General features: G+C 31.7%; 1 protein-coding gene across 1 annotated transcript; it reads right to left on the minus strand.

Annotated features, from left to right (window-relative positions):
• Positions 1-209: 209 nt before the first annotated feature.
• On the minus strand, positions 210-4,497 carry LOC132749268 (cytosolic phospholipase A2-like; the record flags this gene model as incomplete). Its single annotated transcript, XM_060738993.1, is given in 6 exon segments — positions 210-247; positions 997-1,124; positions 1,358-1,483; positions 2,545-2,620; positions 3,250-3,274; positions 3,944-4,497. Coding segments are annotated over 6 exon segments (452 nt in total), but the record flags the coding sequence as incomplete, so codon positions are not given.
• Positions 4,498-21,123: the final 16,626 nt, after the last annotated feature.

The raw sequence follows: 21,123 nt of genomic DNA on the forward strand, positions 1-21,123 counted from the left end.
TTCTTACGTTCACGCTATATAAACAATTGAATAAATCTTTCACATCTGCAAAAATTACTTTTGTACGGCGAGACATTAATTCGGTGGAGATTTAGTGCAAGATATGGTATTTTATAATTATACCCAGGTAACAGAATATGAAAAAATGTGCTTTTTTCTTCATAGAGTTTAGCACATTGAAAAAGTAAGATTGAATTAGAATAACTTACTCGGGTTCCGCCGACAATACTACTCGAATTGTGGCATCCTGCAAAAGTATAAATGTGACTGACTATATTATGACATGTGTTTTGTTTAATATGAAGTAACAAATATCGATCATTTTATATATTTATGATATCTGCAGTAAAATTCAATTTGAATGAGAACTTAATTATATAAGTTATAAACTGATTGCCACAAGAATTCAATATCATATCTCCTAGGCAATTCTGATATAACGACTAGTATTAAATCTTTACTTCTTCAATGTAAAAACTGTCATACCGAATGGCTCAAATAAGTAAACAGACATTGATTTTGACTGAGTTCCTGTAGAACTATTACAGCATGGTTTAAGTTCAGAATAAAGAGGTTTTATACGTTAGAGTGAGCGACGAATAACAATTAATTTAATTGGTTAACCAAGTATTATTGTAAAGAACGCAAGAATATTGCATATATTTCCATTCTTGCAAAGTGTCCTGACAAAATAATTGTGTTGATAAACGACATAATATCTCAAACTTAAAAACATTGATTTCAGCAAATTAGTGTCGAAGTTTGTAACGAGTCTTCAATTTTATTATAAAATCGTTGTTTTAATTGTTTCGAGTGATCTCCCCTTTTCCAGATATATTGCTCTCTGTCTAGAGTCCTGCTTACAGTTTCTTTTTAGAATTTTAATTACTTTTCTTAAGTTGTACAGATTGAAGACCAAAGTTTTCGGAATAAAATTCAAAAGAAGTTTTTGTTCATGTTCAAAATGTGTATCTGAAGCCCCTGAATAAGTGTTACCTTGTGGAGGGATATGATTTCTTCCCTCCTCAATCGACGCAATTCCTTTAAACTTAGCTTGATCTTACATGTCTTGGTTGAGGAGATAACACTTCCCTTTTTTACACTGCCTTTCATCAAAGATATTTCTGTAAGTAATAATCTTGCAGTTTTTATATTTTTCGCTTCTCATCTCTGTTCTAATGAAATCAACAAGAACATTTTGAAAACAATAATATAGACTTTTTTCTCAGGTTTTGTAACTTTTAAGACATAAAGATTTGAAATACTACCAGGTTTTCATATGAATGATACATTTTTGTTATCATTTCAAAGTTTGTTGTCGCTTTTTTCTGAAAATATTCTTAATTTTTAAACGTACCCATTTCGTTTCCTTCATTATCTTCTAAAAGAAACTCGAACGTTTCATTTTCGGATGTTTTGGCTTCACGTACAGCATCTGGTGCTCCCTTAACAACTATTTTAATACACATCTTCTCACCGCATTCTTAAATATAAGGGTATTCAAATCTAAACATAATTTTATGTTCCTGTCAACATAAAAACGATAATCGGGAGTCGTTTGATCTCGGTAAATAAATCTACTCTAATCTAATACAATATACAACATTTGCTTTTAAATGCTAGATCACTGCTTATAAAGAGATTGTCAAGTTTTGATCAGTGAATAGAGTGTGCAACTTGCGTTTGCTATAGGGAAGTTAGTGTGATTTATGATAAAACATATTATTATTTCGTTATGCATATATAAACATTTATAATCAAGTATACTTAAACCACTCTCTGTGTATAATCTCGTATATACCATTCTATAAAACCGCGTATCTTCTTCGAAAGTATTTGAGACGACTGACATAGAAACAAGTAATTACTGACGTGTAATATTTTGTGTATAATAAGTTCGTTTTATCAAGTCTTCATATGTTCGAGTTAGACATTAAAAGACTCAAAACAGGACAAAACAGAAGTTTCATCACGACTTGTATTAACACAACATCTATAAGTGATTCTGTTTACATGCATAATTCCAGCTGCAATGCAAGAAACAAACACAACTATTTCATACACTTTTTCAGGAGGGAGTTTCATATTAGCTTTATCTAGGAAAGAGACGCCTCAACATGTAATATAATATTTTTAATTCAGGATGATTATCCTGTCATAAACCTATATAACAAATAATATAATTATGATCTATCGCTTTCAATTTGTCTTAAATGTTATCAGTTGGAAAATTTAAAGCGTCAAACGCAATTTCAATGAATCTAACAACGAGTAAAAATAACAAATAATATAATTATGACCTATCGCCTTTAATTTGTCTTAAATGTTATCAGTTGGATAATGCTTTAAATTAACCAACTGATAACATTTGAAACGAATTAGAGATGTTAGTCAAGGTTTCAAGTATTTACTAAAAATAAAAGCTTCGGAATCAATGTCATTTTTGTAAATTTTGTAGAGTAAGTTTACAATATATATTTTTAAGAATTGGCTTGAATTTAAGAATTTATCTATTTCTCTTTATAGAAAATCTTTGATCCTTACTTGTTTCCGACCAATTGTTCGAAAATGTGCAGTCCACAATTTTAAGTTGAAAAGTATACCAATCCCCTTCCTTTACCTACAAATAAACATATTGTTTACAAAAGTCACCATTTCAACAACTTACAAATACAAATCAAAGTACGAGTATATAATAGCAATAATTTTATCCATGGCAAAAGCACTTTTCCAAACAAATAAAAATGTAACAACAATGTTTTACCGCTACCCTACAAGTGAAATGTTGAAGTAGTCATTTCTTATGTGATTTGTACTATATCATATCAATAGAACTGAGATATGATTATATTATTTTCTGTTGCAGCAATTTTCAGTGGGTTTGTCCCAAGTCTGTATTTCATGGAATTCCACTCAACAATGCTACATACTGCATTGCATTGCAATTAAGTCGTCTTTATGACACAGTTTTCATATAGACTTTTTAGGGACTCCAATGCAGTCTTCACAAGAAAGGACCGAAATTTTTTTTAAAGGTTTCTGTAACACAAAAAGGCCTTAATCAATAACACGAAAACGAAATTTCAAATCATTCGCTCACAAGGAATTTATCAATTTTATAGCAGTAAAAACAATATAATGTGACTTTTTTTGCTTTACCACAAACAAAACTGTTGTTTTCTTTCATATCATGTATAGTGAGATGAGATTAATTCTTATCAGATTACATTTCTTATGTACTGAACTTACTTCAAAAACTCCAGGCGGATCACCCCTGTAATATAGAAAAAAATATTTGTACATTCATCTTTTAGACTGCTAGAGGCAACTGATTCCATCCGTGCGACAAGTGCAGTCTATCAAAGCCGGCTTGTCCATACCTACTGATCATGGACTGCACTGATCGCTATTCAGTCAGTATATATATTCAAATTTTTCTTAGAAATATTTATAATATTCCCTCAATATGATGAGATGTTTTGTCAATATTGAACGATGAACAAGACAATTAAAGATTTTTTTCGCGGGATAAAGGTTAAGACATCGAATCTGTAATTAAGAAGGAAAGAAAAAGGAAAATATTATATCGTGAATGGTTAAGTGTTAGCAATTATTGCAAGAAATGTTATTATACACATTATAATTATTATAATCATTATCACAGTTCCTCATTTTGTTAAACGTGTGATATATATAATGTAATATAATATAATATATAATTTGGTTTATACAGAATTTATTTTAGTTCGATTGTGTAGGAAGCTATTAGCTTATAAACAAACTTTCTTATCCGTTCCTGGAACCAACCAGTACTGAGCAATGAGTGTATATATATATATATATAAAGCGATTGAAATACAGTATATGTTTCAATAAACTTTTCCACATGCAAGACAAAAAGAAATGGCGATCACTCTTTTTTAAAAGAAACGTTGATACTTACTTTGTCGGACTGCAGGTTTTGTGTTTATCAACAGTATCTGTAATGACGAATTTAAACATACGTAATATGTTTACATACCACGTAATTCTTTTATTTACAAAATACAATTTAAACACATTAAAACAGCTGTAAAATTAATCTAGTGCAATGTGCAAAGTAAAATTCTTATGTGATGAAAATTAAGAGACTACCAATATTACAAAGTATGTCGGTATTATATATATCCAACATCATTATATTATCTTAATATAGCTGTAATCCCATTTGTCCAAACAGTAGTCAACAGAACTTTTTATAAAATTATATTCACTGGTTGCAGTATCATTTTCACTGTCTGAACTGGATTTTCTCAGTCTAAAATAGATTGAGACTCATATTCAATGACCATACACCATAGACTGTAAATTACGTGTGCGCATTAAAAATAATTGTTGCGTATTGTTCTTTATGGCATATTTCTCGATTAAAATATCATTTCTTTTACTATTATTATAGTTAAAGGTTACACCGCAATGATGAGTATAAACTTGAATAACTTTTGTATGCGCAGCGATCGCGTAGTCGTTGCATGCTTGACACGTGCGTCTTTTTCTACCCGCTTCAACGAAACGGACAAAAGTTGTATAAGGCTGTATTTTTGTGATTTCTTTTTAAAAGTCTTAGCCTTTTTATATAATAAAACAATTATTGACTAGTCTGCCATTGGATATGATGTTATATTCACCGGCAGAAAGTCATATTGACCTCGGCTATCGCATCGGTCAATATGTCATCTGCCGGTGAATATCATATCATATTCAATGGCACACTTGTCAATAATTTTATAATATTTCACCACTTAAATATTATGAAATGACAATCATATAATCATGCATCTAAACAGATATTTAGTCTGCAGTAAAAGGACGTTCTGGAGTTATTGTTTTTAGTTCTAAAAATGTCAAACAAAGTTCAATTCTTATTTTTGATACATATCTATAAATCGGTCTTGATTCAAAATATTATATGGCCAAAATATTCTTTTAAAAAGGCTCAAACGAACTGTCTATAACAGTGAAAATTTACACAAATTGTTTAACATTGGTCCCAGAAAGCAAATACATTTATGTTTCATGCAAAATAAAGTTTTTCATAAACTTGATTTCCGCTTAGCTAACTGTCTTGCATTATAGTTCGGAAATTTCCAAATGCCAGTGCGATTTCCAAAAATAGTTTTCATGGCCAGACCGAGTTACACGATCAGCCTTGTTCATCAGTTTAAATAACCAGAACCGTACGAACACTTTTGTGTGTGCTATCTGCAGTCTGCAGAACATTTACTACTCCCGTTCATAAACAGGCCGAGTTAAATAGAACCTGCATAAATTATGAATATGACTTATCGGTCGATCTGTAAGATGTATATTATTAACTATTTTATTCATAAGAACGCTCTTATTCTTGTTGCATATGTATATATAAGATATAACAAACTATAAAAAACGCATCGCATCTGTGACCTCTTCAACTGATATAATTCTTCGCTAATAAGTTTGGAAGTCTCGCTACATGAATAGTGTTTTTAAAAAAACAAGATTGCATTTTTGAAAAAACGATATGCGTTAAAACAACACTAAATAGCAGAAGCAACTGTAGATTTTTTCTGTTTCTTTACAATTGAAATTTGCCATTATGCAGAAGTGTCTAGTGACTTTCAGGGTCAGGGTTATATATTTGCATATACATCTCATAACGTTCCGGACATCCGGGATTGTAACGGAAATCAGCCGGCCGTCCTGGAGAATTTTTTTTCGGGTAAAAAATAGAAATCTGGAACATATTTGCAGCAAGAACGATTGCAATTTTATGCAATTATATTTGTAAGTTAATTATTCTAGCCGTTTATGTCAGAACGATGTCCCAAGAACTGTTGACACTGATTGGTATAATTATATGTGTGACCTTTCTCCTACAATTAAAATATTGTTTACCGGGCAAACATGCCAGCGACTCAAGTTGTTACGTACATACGTCGAAAAGGTCTTGATAAGACCGCCATGTAATGATGATTGACACTTCTAGCGCACCAAACGATCTCTTGTGCCTGTAAATCATTTGTCTCCAGGTTCAGTTCATGTAAAGGAAATAGGTGTGAAATTGAATCATCTTGTCTTAAGCTTAATGGTTGCGATTTTGTCTTTAGTGTCATTATATACATTTGTAAGAAAATATTTGTATGGAAATACTTTTACTTCTTCAAATGTTTGCATATTTGCACTTATTTCGGATGTGTTGCGATTTTGTGCATTATTTATAACAACCGAGTCGATAACATTCTTGGAATTAACTGTATTATTAAGCTGTTTATAACTTTGAAATACAGTCACAGTTATTTTTCTTCAATACAATCTAATTGATTAAGCAATTTACCTATTTCTGAAAAAATAAATAACAAGAGGCCATCGCCCCGAAAGCACTCACCTGACGACAGACTGTTATTTGTATAAAAGCAGTGAAAGAAGCTAGCTTGCATTTTTACAAGAATTTGGAAAATGTTGGTCACTAGACCAAACTTCATGCAAAATGTATTATTCAAAGTTACTATACATGCTATATACATGGTCCTTATTTCATAGCTGTATATCAAAATGAAGAAAGTAGATCACTAGATCAATATCTAGGTCATTTCTTACACCTGAAATTGTGGACTTGGTCAAATGTGATAGCTGTATTAAAAAAAAAGCCGAAAGAGGTCCCTTTATCAAGATCTAGGAAGGCTAATACCAAAGGTAAATTTTTCATCTTAAACTGTGCACATGGTTCAAATCTTATAGCTGTAAATCAAAGGATATGAAAGTAGGTCACTTGTCAAAACGTAGGTGAGCTGATATCAAATTTCAATAGATCTGATTGCAACCGTATTTGTTTCGCCTACATTGTGATTTGGATTTCCCGAGAACGCCATTTTACCCATTCAATCTGTTCTTATAAAAAAAGGCATTACACGTAATATTATCAAATCGTTGCCCGGTGAAGTGAAACAAATTATTATTTTTTGTTAGAAAAAACATGTTTGAAGTAATTCGAAACAAAACAAAAACAACTGAAAAATAGACTCAATTTTTAAAGATCAAGATTATATGCCAGCTATATGGACAACGCCATGTTTGTTCTCGATATCGTGAAAAGTACCTACTCACAATTGGTTTTCTAGCGGTTAAGATAATTGGCTGTTAAATAGGTAACGAGAAGGTGAAACGTAAGATCATAATGAGTAGCGTTAATTAGGATCTGGTGTTTACCAGATTGGTTTGATACATTACACTCATACAATGTATATAGAAACACCAAATGTCGCTAGAAATACATCATCGAAAGGAATGAATCATTACCAATGGATATTATGATTTTTCATTTTTATGTTCTCTTCTTTACCTCGAAAAGGAAAAATAACAGACAAGGACTTATCTCCCCGCAAAAAATATGGGTCACCTTCCGACCTTTATGAGTTATATGCCTTGAGAGTGAGATATTTTCTCGTTTATGTTAATTTTTGGGAGCAAATATCTTAAAATCAGGCGCAATAATGTTTTGTTCGATCACATTTTGGTATCAACTTTGTATTTCAAGCCCTTTTGGTTTCAAACTTATTATTTTGTAGTCAAATGTAAAATTACATGAAGATTCAACAAAGATTATGCCGTATTTATTTTTAACAGATATTTCCTTTTAAAATTTAAATATACTTTTTTATTTATTTTAAGTTCTTTAACCACTATTATTTTCAAATGTCTTTGATATTTTCAGGAGTTTCCATCATTTGTTTGCACGTCCGATCGATCCGCATTTTGTGCCCTATCCTGCGTTTTGTTTGGTGCCCTTCTAGGTGCCTTTGCTGTGCCTTTGATTGAAAAATGTATTTGAATATTTCTTGGAAGTTATAAAATAGCTGAACTGATTTTACATGAAGAATTATAGCATAAATCATAAATCAAAAGCTAAGAACAGATACGTCATAATAAGTATAAACTGTAAACGATAAACACACTACATGAATATTATACACTTGATGTACAAATGCAAGGATAAGAAACTTCTAATGTGCACATTGCAACGTATCTGCAACGCATATAAATAAGAGCTTTTGTTGCTTATCAGCTTATCAGCGAGAAAAAAGCAACATAATTTATCAAAATCACAAGAAATGTAAACTTGTTTCTTATGCCAGCTGTTGCCTAATTCAGTGATACGCCAAACTAGAAAGTAAATCTTATGTTATTCCCTTGATAGTTACCAACTCTGATCTCGCACCGAAAAAAACAAATAGCCGTTATGTAATGTGTCTACCTTTTTCTATTACTTGTTCTGTGTCGTTTATTGAATCGTTTTGAAATGGTGAGATTTGAAATACAGATTTACTGCAGTCGAAGATTGATGTGTTTTTTTTTTATCAATTTGTTTCTAAGCATAGTTATTGCTAATTTTCTTTGACAGATATTAATATTTTGCTTGTTTGTTTCTTCTTTTCTTCAGTGACTATCTATTTTCCTTGATTCTTGTCAAACTTAAACTTTTAAATCCAATAAAATTAAGCTCCATTCATTATTTCAGGGAAAGTAGTTCTCACCATGTTAAGTATGTTTATTACTGACGCATAAGATTGCGACCAAAAAACGTTTGTATTTGCTTGAGGTACAAGTTGCAATTAAAATGAACAACTTTTCATCTTTAACTGAAAGAAACTTTACTTGAATATGAAAATTAAAACATTGATTCATGTGCATTGTTGACAGAACCATATTTTGTATTGTCTGTAAGATTCAAAACTTATAAAGTTAAATAAATGATCGGAAAACCAGACCAAAAAGCCACTTGTCAAATAATAATATATGTACGTGACAAGCTTTTTTTTCTTCATATTAGAAGCTATTTAGATGAAACCTAAACTCGGGTGATTTATAAACATTGCATTCATGAATGAACATAATTATTCACATATTTCAAAATAGCATTTAAACCTCTCCTTTGAACTAAGTGTGCAACAATTTCACATTTTGCCCATTGATAAGTAAGTGATCCCGGGCGGGCTAATTCTGTTTCGGGGAAACCCAAAACGGTTGCCTGTACATCGTCTGCCAAATATTTCGAATTTCCTTCTATAAGGTCAAAATATACAAAGCGGAAACGAACTTTTGAAATTGATACAATAAGACTGTGTGACACTGACCTGGGGAAAGTCAAACCTGCACTCTGCACACCATCTCTTTATGGTTAACATTTTTGTCAATCTTATTTCAACATATGTTATCTATTTATAATTTTGTACACACGTCATCTGTTTCAACCAACGAAAATGCGTATAAAGATTTTCGGGTGATTTGGAATTTGGAAAACTTTCATTGGTCGTTTAAAGTTCACTGTTAAGGTCAATATCATGAATCGACGCATTTTAAAGCAGCGGTCTGAAGTAACGTGAGTGTATTCAGTGAGCTGCAAAGGGAGCGTAATATAGTCGCAGCGAAAACAGTTTTGAAGGGCTGGATACGTGCGTCACATGGATTATGTGACAGCCATCTATGAGTAAATAAATACACTGAAACTATTTCGGCAACTGTATAGTTCTTTGACCAACGTCATTGCAATAGGTTCTTTATCTTGAACAAAAAGAAAACACGTTATCAAAATATTCGGAATGATTGGATATTATTGCAAATATGCACAGCAAGCAATAGGCAGCAAGCAGAACGCTGTATTTTGTTGAATTCCGTAGTAAGTCTTGCTTATTAACCCCGATTCCTTAGTAATATTGTGAATATTTTAACATCATAATATCCTTTTTAATTGTGCCATCATATTCAATCTACTCTAATGCAAGAAACAAGTTATCTGGAAGTACACCATATCTGCTATCTTAGCACATATCTTCGCATCAGTTTAAATATCAGCATAAAAAGTGCTGTACTAAATGTACCTCTGAAAATAAGTACAAAATCTCTTGTTAATTTACATGCTTCTTAGGGGAAATTAATTTTCATCATGCTTACAATTGCATATTTGTAATTGTTGTTCAGTGATTGCCCTTTTAAATATCATTTACATAGGTCAGTACTTGCTAATTTGGTGAAAAATAAAATCCCATTAATTCTACCAACCAAAGAAAATATCATGAAATTATAGATAGTTATATGTTAAGTTACATACCTATGTCCGGATTCAAGGATGAATTTTGCTCGTATAATCATAGAGCTAAATATAGATATTGTATGTATACTTGTGGTTTAATAAAAAAAGAAATCTCGTCCTGTTTGTAAAGTGGAAAAATAAACATCATATATACATCATTTTATGATAACTTGCAACGTTATGTTCGGTCATAAAATCGATTATCTGAAGTATTCAGTCAGCACTACGAAAGCAATCGGTCTTCGGTTGTAAAATTAAAACTTCTATAAGAATACAATTGCATATCTGATCAAACTATATATATATTGCATTGTCTTCTTTCTTTCTGAAACATGTCTATGACTACGTTACTCAATCCAGTGTGTCATTCTAAATAAATGTTGTTGTTGTGCTGTTGTGCTACTGCTGCGCTACTGCTACTGCTTTGCTAATGCTACTGCAGTACTACTGCTACTGATGTGCTACTGCTTCTGTTGTGCTTCTGCTGCGCTACTGCTGTGCTTCCGCTACTTCTGTGCTTTTGCTACTGCTACTACCAACTTCACATTTTATAATTTTGCTACTGCTACTGCTGTGCTGGTGCTACTGCAAGTTCAAATTTTATAATTGTATTACTGCTGCTGCTGTACTACCGCTACTGCCAATTTTACGTTTTATAATTTTGCTACTGCAACTGCTTACTTCACGTTTCGTTTTATAATTTTGCTACTGCTACTGCTGTGCTACTGCTACTCTCAATTTCATGTTTTATAATTTTGCTACTGCTGCTGCTGTGCTACTGGGTTTGCTTGTAGATTTATTCAGTATTTGTAAAGTTCTTGCTCTTAGTAAAATATTTTTAGTTTTCAAAAAATATTTGACCTAGAGTCATAAGATTGACAGAACAGTGGCGCAGTGGGGGGCCCAGAATATATAGCTCGAGGGTAACTGTTTACGGCGGTAACTAGGCTCTGCCGGGTTTTCCGCTGAACAGTTGCCCGAGAGCTAGATATTCCTGTCTTGATCGAAAGCCGGTGTTTGAGTCTTTTTCTTTCATATGACAATTTAATCACAATTCGGAAAATAATAACGAAACTAAAAGTTTCATGTAGCACTTTTTTCATGTAGTAGCCTTTGTATTTACAATTTCATTTATAACGGAAAAATGAAGTTATCTTATGAACGCAATTCATTCATAAAAGGTGCGCGGGAATGCAGTCATTTAACGCACACGACTTGTCTTACATGGGGGATGTAAGACAAGTTTTTATAGCATCATTGTAAACAGTAGATAATCCTGTCTGAAATGCTTAAATCTTAATGGTATTACATATAAATATATTAAAAGAAGAGAATAACAATAAGTTTTGTGTCATGTGCACACGTTAAATCTTCATAAATGTTGTTCAATTATAAGTAAAACAGAAAATTAATATAAAACATGATTTTGATTGGGTTTTACGTCGCAGCAACACAGAATATGTCATATAACGACTTTCCAGTTTCAGTTTAAACAATATTTTATTTGTAATCTTTTCATGTACATAACAAAGTACATAAAATACATAACGGATTGTGTAGGAAGGTGGAAAAGCTTTTTTAAGAACTCCGTGATAGTTCGATTAGTTTGTTTTATTCCTGATCACACATCGCCACCTTGGCGCAAAAAATGCTGTAACCGACTTTTTACAGGAGACTCAAAAACTGATTTGTTCATTTTAAGTAAACCTTTTTAATACCAGACAATAATGTGAAAACATTTATTTATTAGTATTATTAAATTGGTGTTATTCATTTATAGAAATTGTCTAAAAATTATTTGTCATTTTTTCCATTTACAAGACATATTGTGCACTATGGTTTAAAACGCAAAAAGCTTTGTTAGTGCACTGACCATATATTTGGCACTTGTGAGCTTTTTATTCAACACCTTTATTATCAACACTTTAACACAATTGTGTGTACGTTGTCATCGATAAACTATAAATTTTGTTTGAACGTTCTTATAAAATACAAAACGTTAGACGACACCAAATGCTTTTTTTTGAAAGCATCGAAAATTCCGCGGTCTGTAGGCTATACAGTATAGCAAAATTTAAATCGGCTCGATGGAAAAATAATCACTACAAAACTAAATTTAGCCGAGCTATTTTGGCCGTGCACGTTGACTTTTTTGGTCACGTAACCAAAGTTGTTTACTCACAGTGATGAAATCCAGATCACATTTCAGATTTCATGAGTTAGATATTTTTAAAATCAGTTCGTAATTGCAAAATTTTCAATCCAGACCCCTATATAAAGTTTTCCTTTTACTTACTGTCTTCTGTGTTAGTTTTCTGTAATTAGATGCTCCGACTCATTTTTTGTTAACGAAGAACGACACTCTCACTTTGCATACTTATGAACCTTAAATGAGCTATAGAGAGACGCAAATAAATCCTGGGTGGTTGAAGGTATTTGGAACCTTAGCCAATGAAATTTGATCACACAATAAGTCACTGGATATGTAGAGCTAATATTGAAAGATCAAATAGACGCCGAGATGAGTCATGGGGTAAACGATGTATAAAATTGAAAACGGCTTCGTTATTAGTCGGCGCTAGGTGCAGAGATAGGGATACAGGTCACACCAAAGGTCGGCGACAGGACCGAATCCAATCAAATATTATTTGATGGTATAACTAACTATTTGTATACCAGTGCGGCGCCGCTACATGTTGCAACGCCGCTTCATGTCGCACTTGCCGCTTAAGGTAGAACGCGACACTTTGCGAACTTTCGAGTAGCGTTTCGAAAATTGGCATCCAAAAAGTTGACCATATTTCTGATTTGATTCCGTTAATTTCATTCCAATAGTTTCAGTCAATTTGTGTACACATGACGTCAAAGTTGACCATCAAAGCCCGTGTTTTAACATGACGTCGTTGCGTATCCTTGGCAACTGTTACGGATTGGCGGACAAAATACCTTAAATCTTACAGCATCTAACGGAAATTGTTTTTTTCCTTTAAGTTGATATAAAATTTATCGTTTTATGCCGAAAAATATTTGAAAAATGGAAAGAAAACCGTCAACTCTGTGTAAAATTTGACGTTCAGTTTGGCCGCAATTTTCGGCTTTAAAGAGGCTAATTTAAAAAGTCCTGAAATAATTTTTTTGATTTTTGTTTCTTTAAACGTATACTTAGTCAAAATGACCAAAGAAAAATAGGTGGTCACCGACTCAATTTTTTCGGTACACGTTATTTTATTCCCCACACCCCTTTGGATAAAGGTTACGCTATCACGGAGCGTTTGTTATTTTATTTGTCATTAAAAAGGTCACCCTGTGTCAAAATCCCGCTACAACCGCAGCTTAATGTCGCAAAATCATTTGCCGTTAAATGTCGCAATGTTAACGTTAAATATCGGACGAATTTCCCTTACCGTTAAATGTTGCAACACTACCGTTAAATGTCGCAGGATGTAATTTTATGTTGAACTCAAATTTTCTGTTGTATTATATTAATTAAATCTGCCTTATCAAGTAGAATTTCGTTTTTTGAAAGCGAGTAAATTTATTATATATGGAACTGCGCTACAATTTAGGCGACGATCATACTCATCTTGTAAAAACACGTATATTGTTTTGCGTTCGATTTTTAGCTTGTCTTATGCAAGTACATATTGATAATTTATTATACAATTGTGTAGTATTTGTATTTGTAATTAGGAGTTTGCCTTACGCCCTATAAGCTTAACGTCGGAATCCAAGCATCCGGAGGAGGCGCCTAATATTCTAACAGCCTATCGATGTCAGGTTTGCAACCTGATGTTGGCAATCTAACATCCTAAAGTCGGCAGCCTAGTTGCTTAAAGTTAGTTACTTATATAAGAAATATGGAAACAATTTAAAATTCAGTAAAATCACTATGAAAGGTCATGCAAATTCACATACAAATGCATGATTATGGAAAAAACGCCTTCACCATAAGGACGCTGAACTTTGCAGTCTTACAGCCTAAAGCTGGCAGTCTAGAAGCCTGGAAGCCTAAAATTGGTGTCATGTTATAAAAAATGGAACGATCAAAATAATAAAACTGCAAGTTGGATTTTTCTTAAAATCTACTCGTACAGATGGCTTCATAATTTACAAATTTACTAATCAATACAATATACTTGATCCTCGCAAGTTAATTAATTATTTCTAAATCTAAAATTTTACCAAGCTATTGCCCTTTCAAGCAGTTTGAAAATGAATATCGTTAACCTAAACCGACAGGCTGGATTTATTTAAGTACTGTGTATACTTATGGCTTCATAATTTCCACACTTACTTATTCAGAGAAAGTTCGTTATAAAACTGTGCTATCCATTTTTCCCAAGTTATATTCCTTTTTCACTTTGAAAATAGGACCTTGTATGGTTAAGCTAATCTGGTAAGTTGGATTCATCTTTAATTTAATTTATTTAATGATATCTTCCATATTTGGTTAGTGGGTAACCTTTAATGACCCTGTATTTTTTGTGGAGTAAGGGGTCTCTAAGGTCAAGGAGACTTGTGTGAAATTTGTTTATCACATTTTTGCTTTTAATCCTTTATTGTTTGTATTTCATGTTTAATACAAACATGCCAAGGGAGGTCCTCTTTCTTTGGGTTAAGTTAGGGGTCATGTGGTTCAAGGTCAAAGTTACCAATGCCAATTTTTTCACATTTTTACAGGTGTATTAACATTAATCTATAGACAGACGTCTTTTTTATTCAGTAGGAACATAAAATTGAAGTCTTCTCCTTTGGATGGAGTTATGGTTCAGTTGGGTCAAGGTCACCAGTTCTCAAAAATAGATTTACACCTTTAAAGCCTTTATTTATAGACAAATGTATTTCATACTTGGAAAGAAGATAACTTACATGGTATTCCATCTTTTGATTGAGGAAGGGATCAATGGGTCATGGTCATAAATGTTTAAATAAATTAATATTCGTAGAATGAAGTTCACATGGTTTTATTAAATTTGCTACGTTTTTTTATTTCCATTTTAACGCCTGAAAGGCAGTGGTCATTCATATCATTTTTGGTTCTATTGTTTTTATACGAGCATAAAAGTGGCTACAGATATCTAACCAATATCGTCGTTACATATGTATAATGTATGTCATGTGTTTTTCGAAAAATGTCAGATTTAATTTCATTGAAATATTTATAATGAAGCGTTACAGATTACGATTTTCATTACTGAAAAGTAATTACATAAAAATCCTACATTATCTGCTGTCTGCAGCCAAATAGCAAGGCCAATATGAGCTTGACCAATTATTTGTATTCTAACTATATGATATTTTCCGAGAACCTTCATAGAATAAAGCGCTTTGACGAGTAAAATATCACTTGCCACAATGTCAAAGCGTAAATAGTGTTTGACAAATGGTAAAATGTACTAAATATTGTGTACGTTTTCTAACTTTGACATCTGCTTACAAAACTGCCGGGACATATAATACAATGTATGTGCTAATCGTGAAATTCGCTCATATTTAAAACCCGACTGCGGATCGGCAAACCTATAAGGAATACTACATGATCAAGGAGTATTACATGATACTTTTTTCGATTTTCGTGCATTTCATACTGTGCATGTTTTTCACGTATTTCACGTATTTGATGTTTCTGATCAACTGAAATTTTTGCCTTGATATTCAATCAATATTTCAAGTTTGAAGTGAATATTTGTGATAGTTTTTTTGGAAAATATAAAAAGAGAGATAATTTAGCAAAAATACATTTCAGGTTTATCTGTCCTTCAGAAATATATTTTACTTTAATATGAAATAAGTATTTTTAAGTTTAAAGGTTTGAAATTAGCCGTAACCAAAAGGATAATCACAGCGAAAAGATCTTAGAGAAATGAGGGAATAACTTGAAAATGATTTTTCGATTTTGTTAAGCTGGCTTAACAATTTATCTTACAGTTTGAAATTTTGTGCTGTTGAATTTGTTAAGCTGGCTTAACATTTTTCTTCATCTAATGAAAATGATTTTTTGATTTTGTTAAGCTGGCGTAACAATTTAACTTAAACAGTTTGAAATTTTGTGCTGTAATTCCACTTGGATTTGAGAAATTGTTAAGACGGCGTAACATTTTCTTCATCTAATGAAAGTGATTTTTTTTTAATTTGTTAAGCTGGCTTAACAATTCATTAGACTTTTTTATCCATAATTGAAAATCATTTTCCATTTTGTTAAGCTGGCTTAACAATTTGTCTTACAGTTTGAAATTATCTTTGAAATATTACTTGGATTTGAGAATTGTTAAGCCGGCGTAACAGTTTCTTTATCTAATGCAAGTTATCTTTTTATTTTGTTAAGCTGGCTTAACAATTCATCAGACTTTTTCATCCATAATTGAAAATGATTTTTCTTTGATTTTTTACTTTGTTAAGCTGGCTTAACAATTAATCTTACAGTTTGAAATTTTCTTTGAAATATTACTTGGATTTTAAGAATTGTTAAGCCGGTGTAACATTTTCTTTATGTTATGAAAGTGAATTTTGGATTTTGTTAAGCTGGCTTAACAATTTATCTTACTTTTTCATCTTTAATTTAAAATGATTTTCCATTTTGTTAAGCTGGCATAACAATTTATCTTACAGTATGAGATTTTCTTTGAAATATTACGGACAGAAGAAATTGAAAAAGCCGGCGTATCATTTATCTTCATCTAATGAAAATTATTTTCGATAATGTAAAGCCGGCATAACATTTTCTTCAGTTAACATCAGTTGAGATATTGTTGTTTTTTTTTCACAAATTTATAAGTATGTAGCTTTTTTAGATTATCTGTTAAGCCAGCTTAACATTTTTCATAATTAAAATTATTGGTGTCAACCTAAGAGGTTGTTTGATTTTGTTAAGCTGGCTTAACCCTGAGTAATGTCAATTAAATCACTGTTAATTAAAAGAAACAGATACATTTATATTGTTTTTTGCTTGTCTTTGTTCTTTTCTTTCTCAAAAATGGTAAAAAAGGGCATCCTTTTTGTAGTGTAATTTGGTCATAATTGGTACTTGAATTGGGAATGAGTGGACATTCCCTTTTTAAAATAGACATGGTAATAAGTAAACTGCGTTTAAAGTAAATTCGGTAGTTTCTGAGAAAATAAATGAAATTACTTAAAGCACATTATGAGAGCGACAATATCATAAAACCTTTAATCTGTTGTCAATCAGGGTTACAAATGAAAATGGGACACAAAAGAAAAATTCTTATCTATTGAGAATTCAATATCAATTGTATCCATTCTAGCGTAAAGATTACATTATATAGCAGATCAAAACCTCGATATTTAGGTTGACAAAAGAAAACAAGTAAAACAAAGATAATTTTTGTGTAATGGCAATAACAAAAAAATAGCTATGAGAATGTTAAAAAGTAATATAATACTACTTTTAATCATGATTTTAACATGAATTTACATCTTGCGACATTTTACAGTAGTGTAACATATATAAGACACTGTTCATCCAAATCACGATACTAGTTTTACAAATTGTTCTTTATTGGTTCCTGATTTATTATGGTGTCACACTTGTTATAGGTTATGCCCATGATCAATGCAGCTCGTATAATGACGGCTTTGGAAATAAAGTTTTGAAGAATGAATCTATAACTCTTTGTGTTCGAATCTGTTCTTCGCTGTTTATGTCCAAATGGTCATTTAAACATACAAACTTCCTGTAAAAAAAGATTTATATATCAATATAATTTGACCAAAAATAATGTTTTAAATATAATCACGCATTGCTATAAAAATGATATACATTCACTGAACAGATTCAAAAGAACAATTAATGTTTAAAATACATTGGTCTATATTTTCGCCAAGTTGATTGAAATTTCCAACTTCCAACTTCCAACTGGAAATTTCAGGCTTATTACAAGCGAAGTCTATTTCATTATATCATACTTTCTTTTCTGATTAAATAATGCCATAGTTTATCATTAATTCGGTTTTACGGGCAGTCATTTGTCACCTTACTTGTGACCTGCTTCTGGTCAGAGCCCATCTGGGTCCCTTTATATTAAGGTTTACTAGGATTGCGTTCCATGAAAGTTGTTTTCAAGTGCAAAAATAAAATTAATAAACAATAACTCACTTCCTTTTTTATTCGTAAAAAATTTTGATTTTGTTTTTTTCCAACTTTGGGTTGCATTGTCCTTTCGCGAGGTGGGCCCCTATCTTCATTTTTTCCCCAAAACGTCGCCCCTGTTGTAAAAAAAAGGGGACTGTTTAAAACAGAAATAAAAGAATTTTAGGGTAAAAAATTCATAAAAATTATACCCAAAGAATCTTAAAATTACCGATTTTAAAAAAAAATTTAAAAACACTGCATTTAAAAATATTTTGATGCTCCTTTCGAAAAAAGGTATAAAAAAATTGGAAAAATCCCGGGCGATCGGGGGGCCCGGTAAGGGAGTAAAATTTTTTCCCTTTTCCCGCTCAATAACTATGAAAACCGTTTGCCCCAAAAGTCTTAAAACTTCTGAAAACCCAACCCGATCCCTATTTTTATAATCCTGATGCGTGAAGACAGTGAAAAAAAATAAGAAAACTTTTTCTATCATAAGAATTCTTTGACGTAAAAACCTTTAAAATTTCAAGGGGTAATTTAGTTGGAGCCCCCTACTTTTTTAACCCCCGTCAATGGGGTAAAAATCAAAGTGGCCTTGAATTGAAAATCTTTTACCCTCAAAAATAGTTTACTTAAAAAACTGGGAAATCATTTGACCCAAACCTTAAAATTTTAAAACGTGATAAACCCGATGTAAACCCTTTTTGGGTTGTATGATGTATAAGGTCAATGTAAAATTTTCCTTTAAATCCAAGGGAACATTTAAATCCCATATTTCCCATTGGAAAAAAAATTTATGTCCGGGTTTTTTTGTCCCTGGGGTCTCAAGGTTTAATGGTAGAAAGAAAAAAGCATAACATAAATTAAACGAATTCACACGAAAACTTTAGAACGCTAAGTTTTGTCCCTCCACTCTTCCGGGAAAACCTAATTTAATAAAAAAGGTTATACACAGAATACAAGTCCATTTGTGTCATAACAAAAGCAAACCAAATAATTTACAAAGAGGGCTCATATAAAAAAACTTTGTCCGCCGATCGAGGACAAGACAAACCATACCCGTCGGATGAGGTAATGGGAAATATATTACACGCTGATCGATCGTGGACAGGAAAAGCAATATGAGTGCTGGTCGATTTTTGCAAATAGGCGTGATTAAATTAGAATTTCTTAGAAAGGATTAATAAACAAATTGTCGATAATTAAGCTTTTTAGACGGGTATAGGCCGTCTAAAACAAGTTCGACTTCCTGTAAAATTTACGGAGAAGAACTGCATTAATGGTCATTTGAAAACAACTAAAGGAAATCTGGGAAGGTCTTTGGCCATTCTAAAATGAAATACAAAGGAATGTTCGTCCCATTCTAGTACATTTTAAAGATAGTTCTAAAATAAAATGTTAAGGATTGTTCTTGCCATTTAAATATAAAATGTAAAGGATAATCTAAAATATATGTACAGGATAGTTCTTTCCAGCACAATTTCCAAGCTATTTAATTTATGTGGAACCATACTAGTGAACATTTTATTTTACGTAAGAACTTACTGTTTTCTTTAACACAAGAACTTACAGAATTTTAAGTTTTGTCCAAAATAACGAGACCACCAGATAATTGGCAAATGACTAACTTGTTGGAAACAATACCAGGATACTAAAAGTAAAGGCTAATTGAGAAGTAAAAGAAGTAAAAGCATTCTTTATATCAGAAATGAATTGGCATTTTAAAAATCATTTATAACAGTATTTTATCTGTGTTAACATGTAACTAAACAACAATGAGATAAATCATATTAAACCTTTCTTGTAGTTCATTCATTAGAGATCTGTCTATTATGTAAGGTACATGTGCTGGAACTTGTCGATCAACAGACCCAAACGCTTTGTTGTAAACAGTTGCAGTGTAGATAACAGAAGCTGCAAAAGGCGGCATGGAATCCGCAACAAATTGTTGTAAGGTTTTTCGTTTGCTCTGCGAGTTGTCTGACAGTCGCCACCATCCAGTCACATTGTTTTGTGTTGCATTCTGCTTCACATATTTCCATTATTAATATTTAATATTTTGCATGTTTTATAGCAATATCCTAGTTTCATATCAGTAAAGCGGATCTGTTTGAAATAATAAAAGGTTAAATGATTCAAATACCAGTTTTCATGGTCAATCGATTAGTAACAATGACTTGCTATATCCTTTCTTATTGTAAAATAAACCTAACATAAATCTTTAAAGAAATTACATGCAAAGACCTTGTTTTTTCATTTTATGTTTTATTTAGAAGACCAAGTGTTTGAAAAAAAAAATGATAAAGAAATGGGATTCTTGAAAATGGTCATGTAACAAAAGAAACTTTATAAGCAATAGAAACAAATACAAAAAGTAAAAAACAGTTCAAAAGAATCGTTTTCTTTTGTTGTTGTTGTTTGTTTTTGTTTTAGCTTTTGATAGTTACTAGTAACTCGTTTAAACTTTGTATTTCATTCTTCCAATCTTGAAACTAGGTAGATTTATAAAAAAAAAACAATTATAAGAAACTCGCAGACACGGTATGTTTGGATATGATATTAAGAGATGATGTAATGAAAAGGTGCAACCATCACTCACAACAATAGCACCAGCTTGAACGGTATTCAATGTTCAACACTAAATGAACAAAATAAATGATAAATTGTAATAATGCATAATGTGTACATTAATGTAAAGTTTTATATTGTGATTGCATTTTGTAAAGTATTGAAATGATTAGTGACATATTTCTTTTGTTTCACATTTTGCAATCATAGTTTATGTTAAGGCAAACCTTTGTCAAAGTAAGTAACGTCTGTTCTGTTTGACAATTCGTTTATGTGAGTGAGATTACATATAAACGAAACCTATAAAAAATGATGTCTTATATAGGTAAACTTTTCTTGTAATTTAAACTGTAGAAAAGAG

This window comes from Ruditapes philippinarum, unplaced genomic scaffold (assembly GCF_026571515.1).
Source record: "Ruditapes philippinarum isolate M1 unplaced genomic scaffold, ASM2657151v2 ctg12270_1_1_1_1, whole genome shotgun sequence".
Taxonomy (NCBI): Eukaryota; Metazoa; Mollusca; class Bivalvia; order Venerida; family Veneridae; genus Ruditapes; species Ruditapes philippinarum.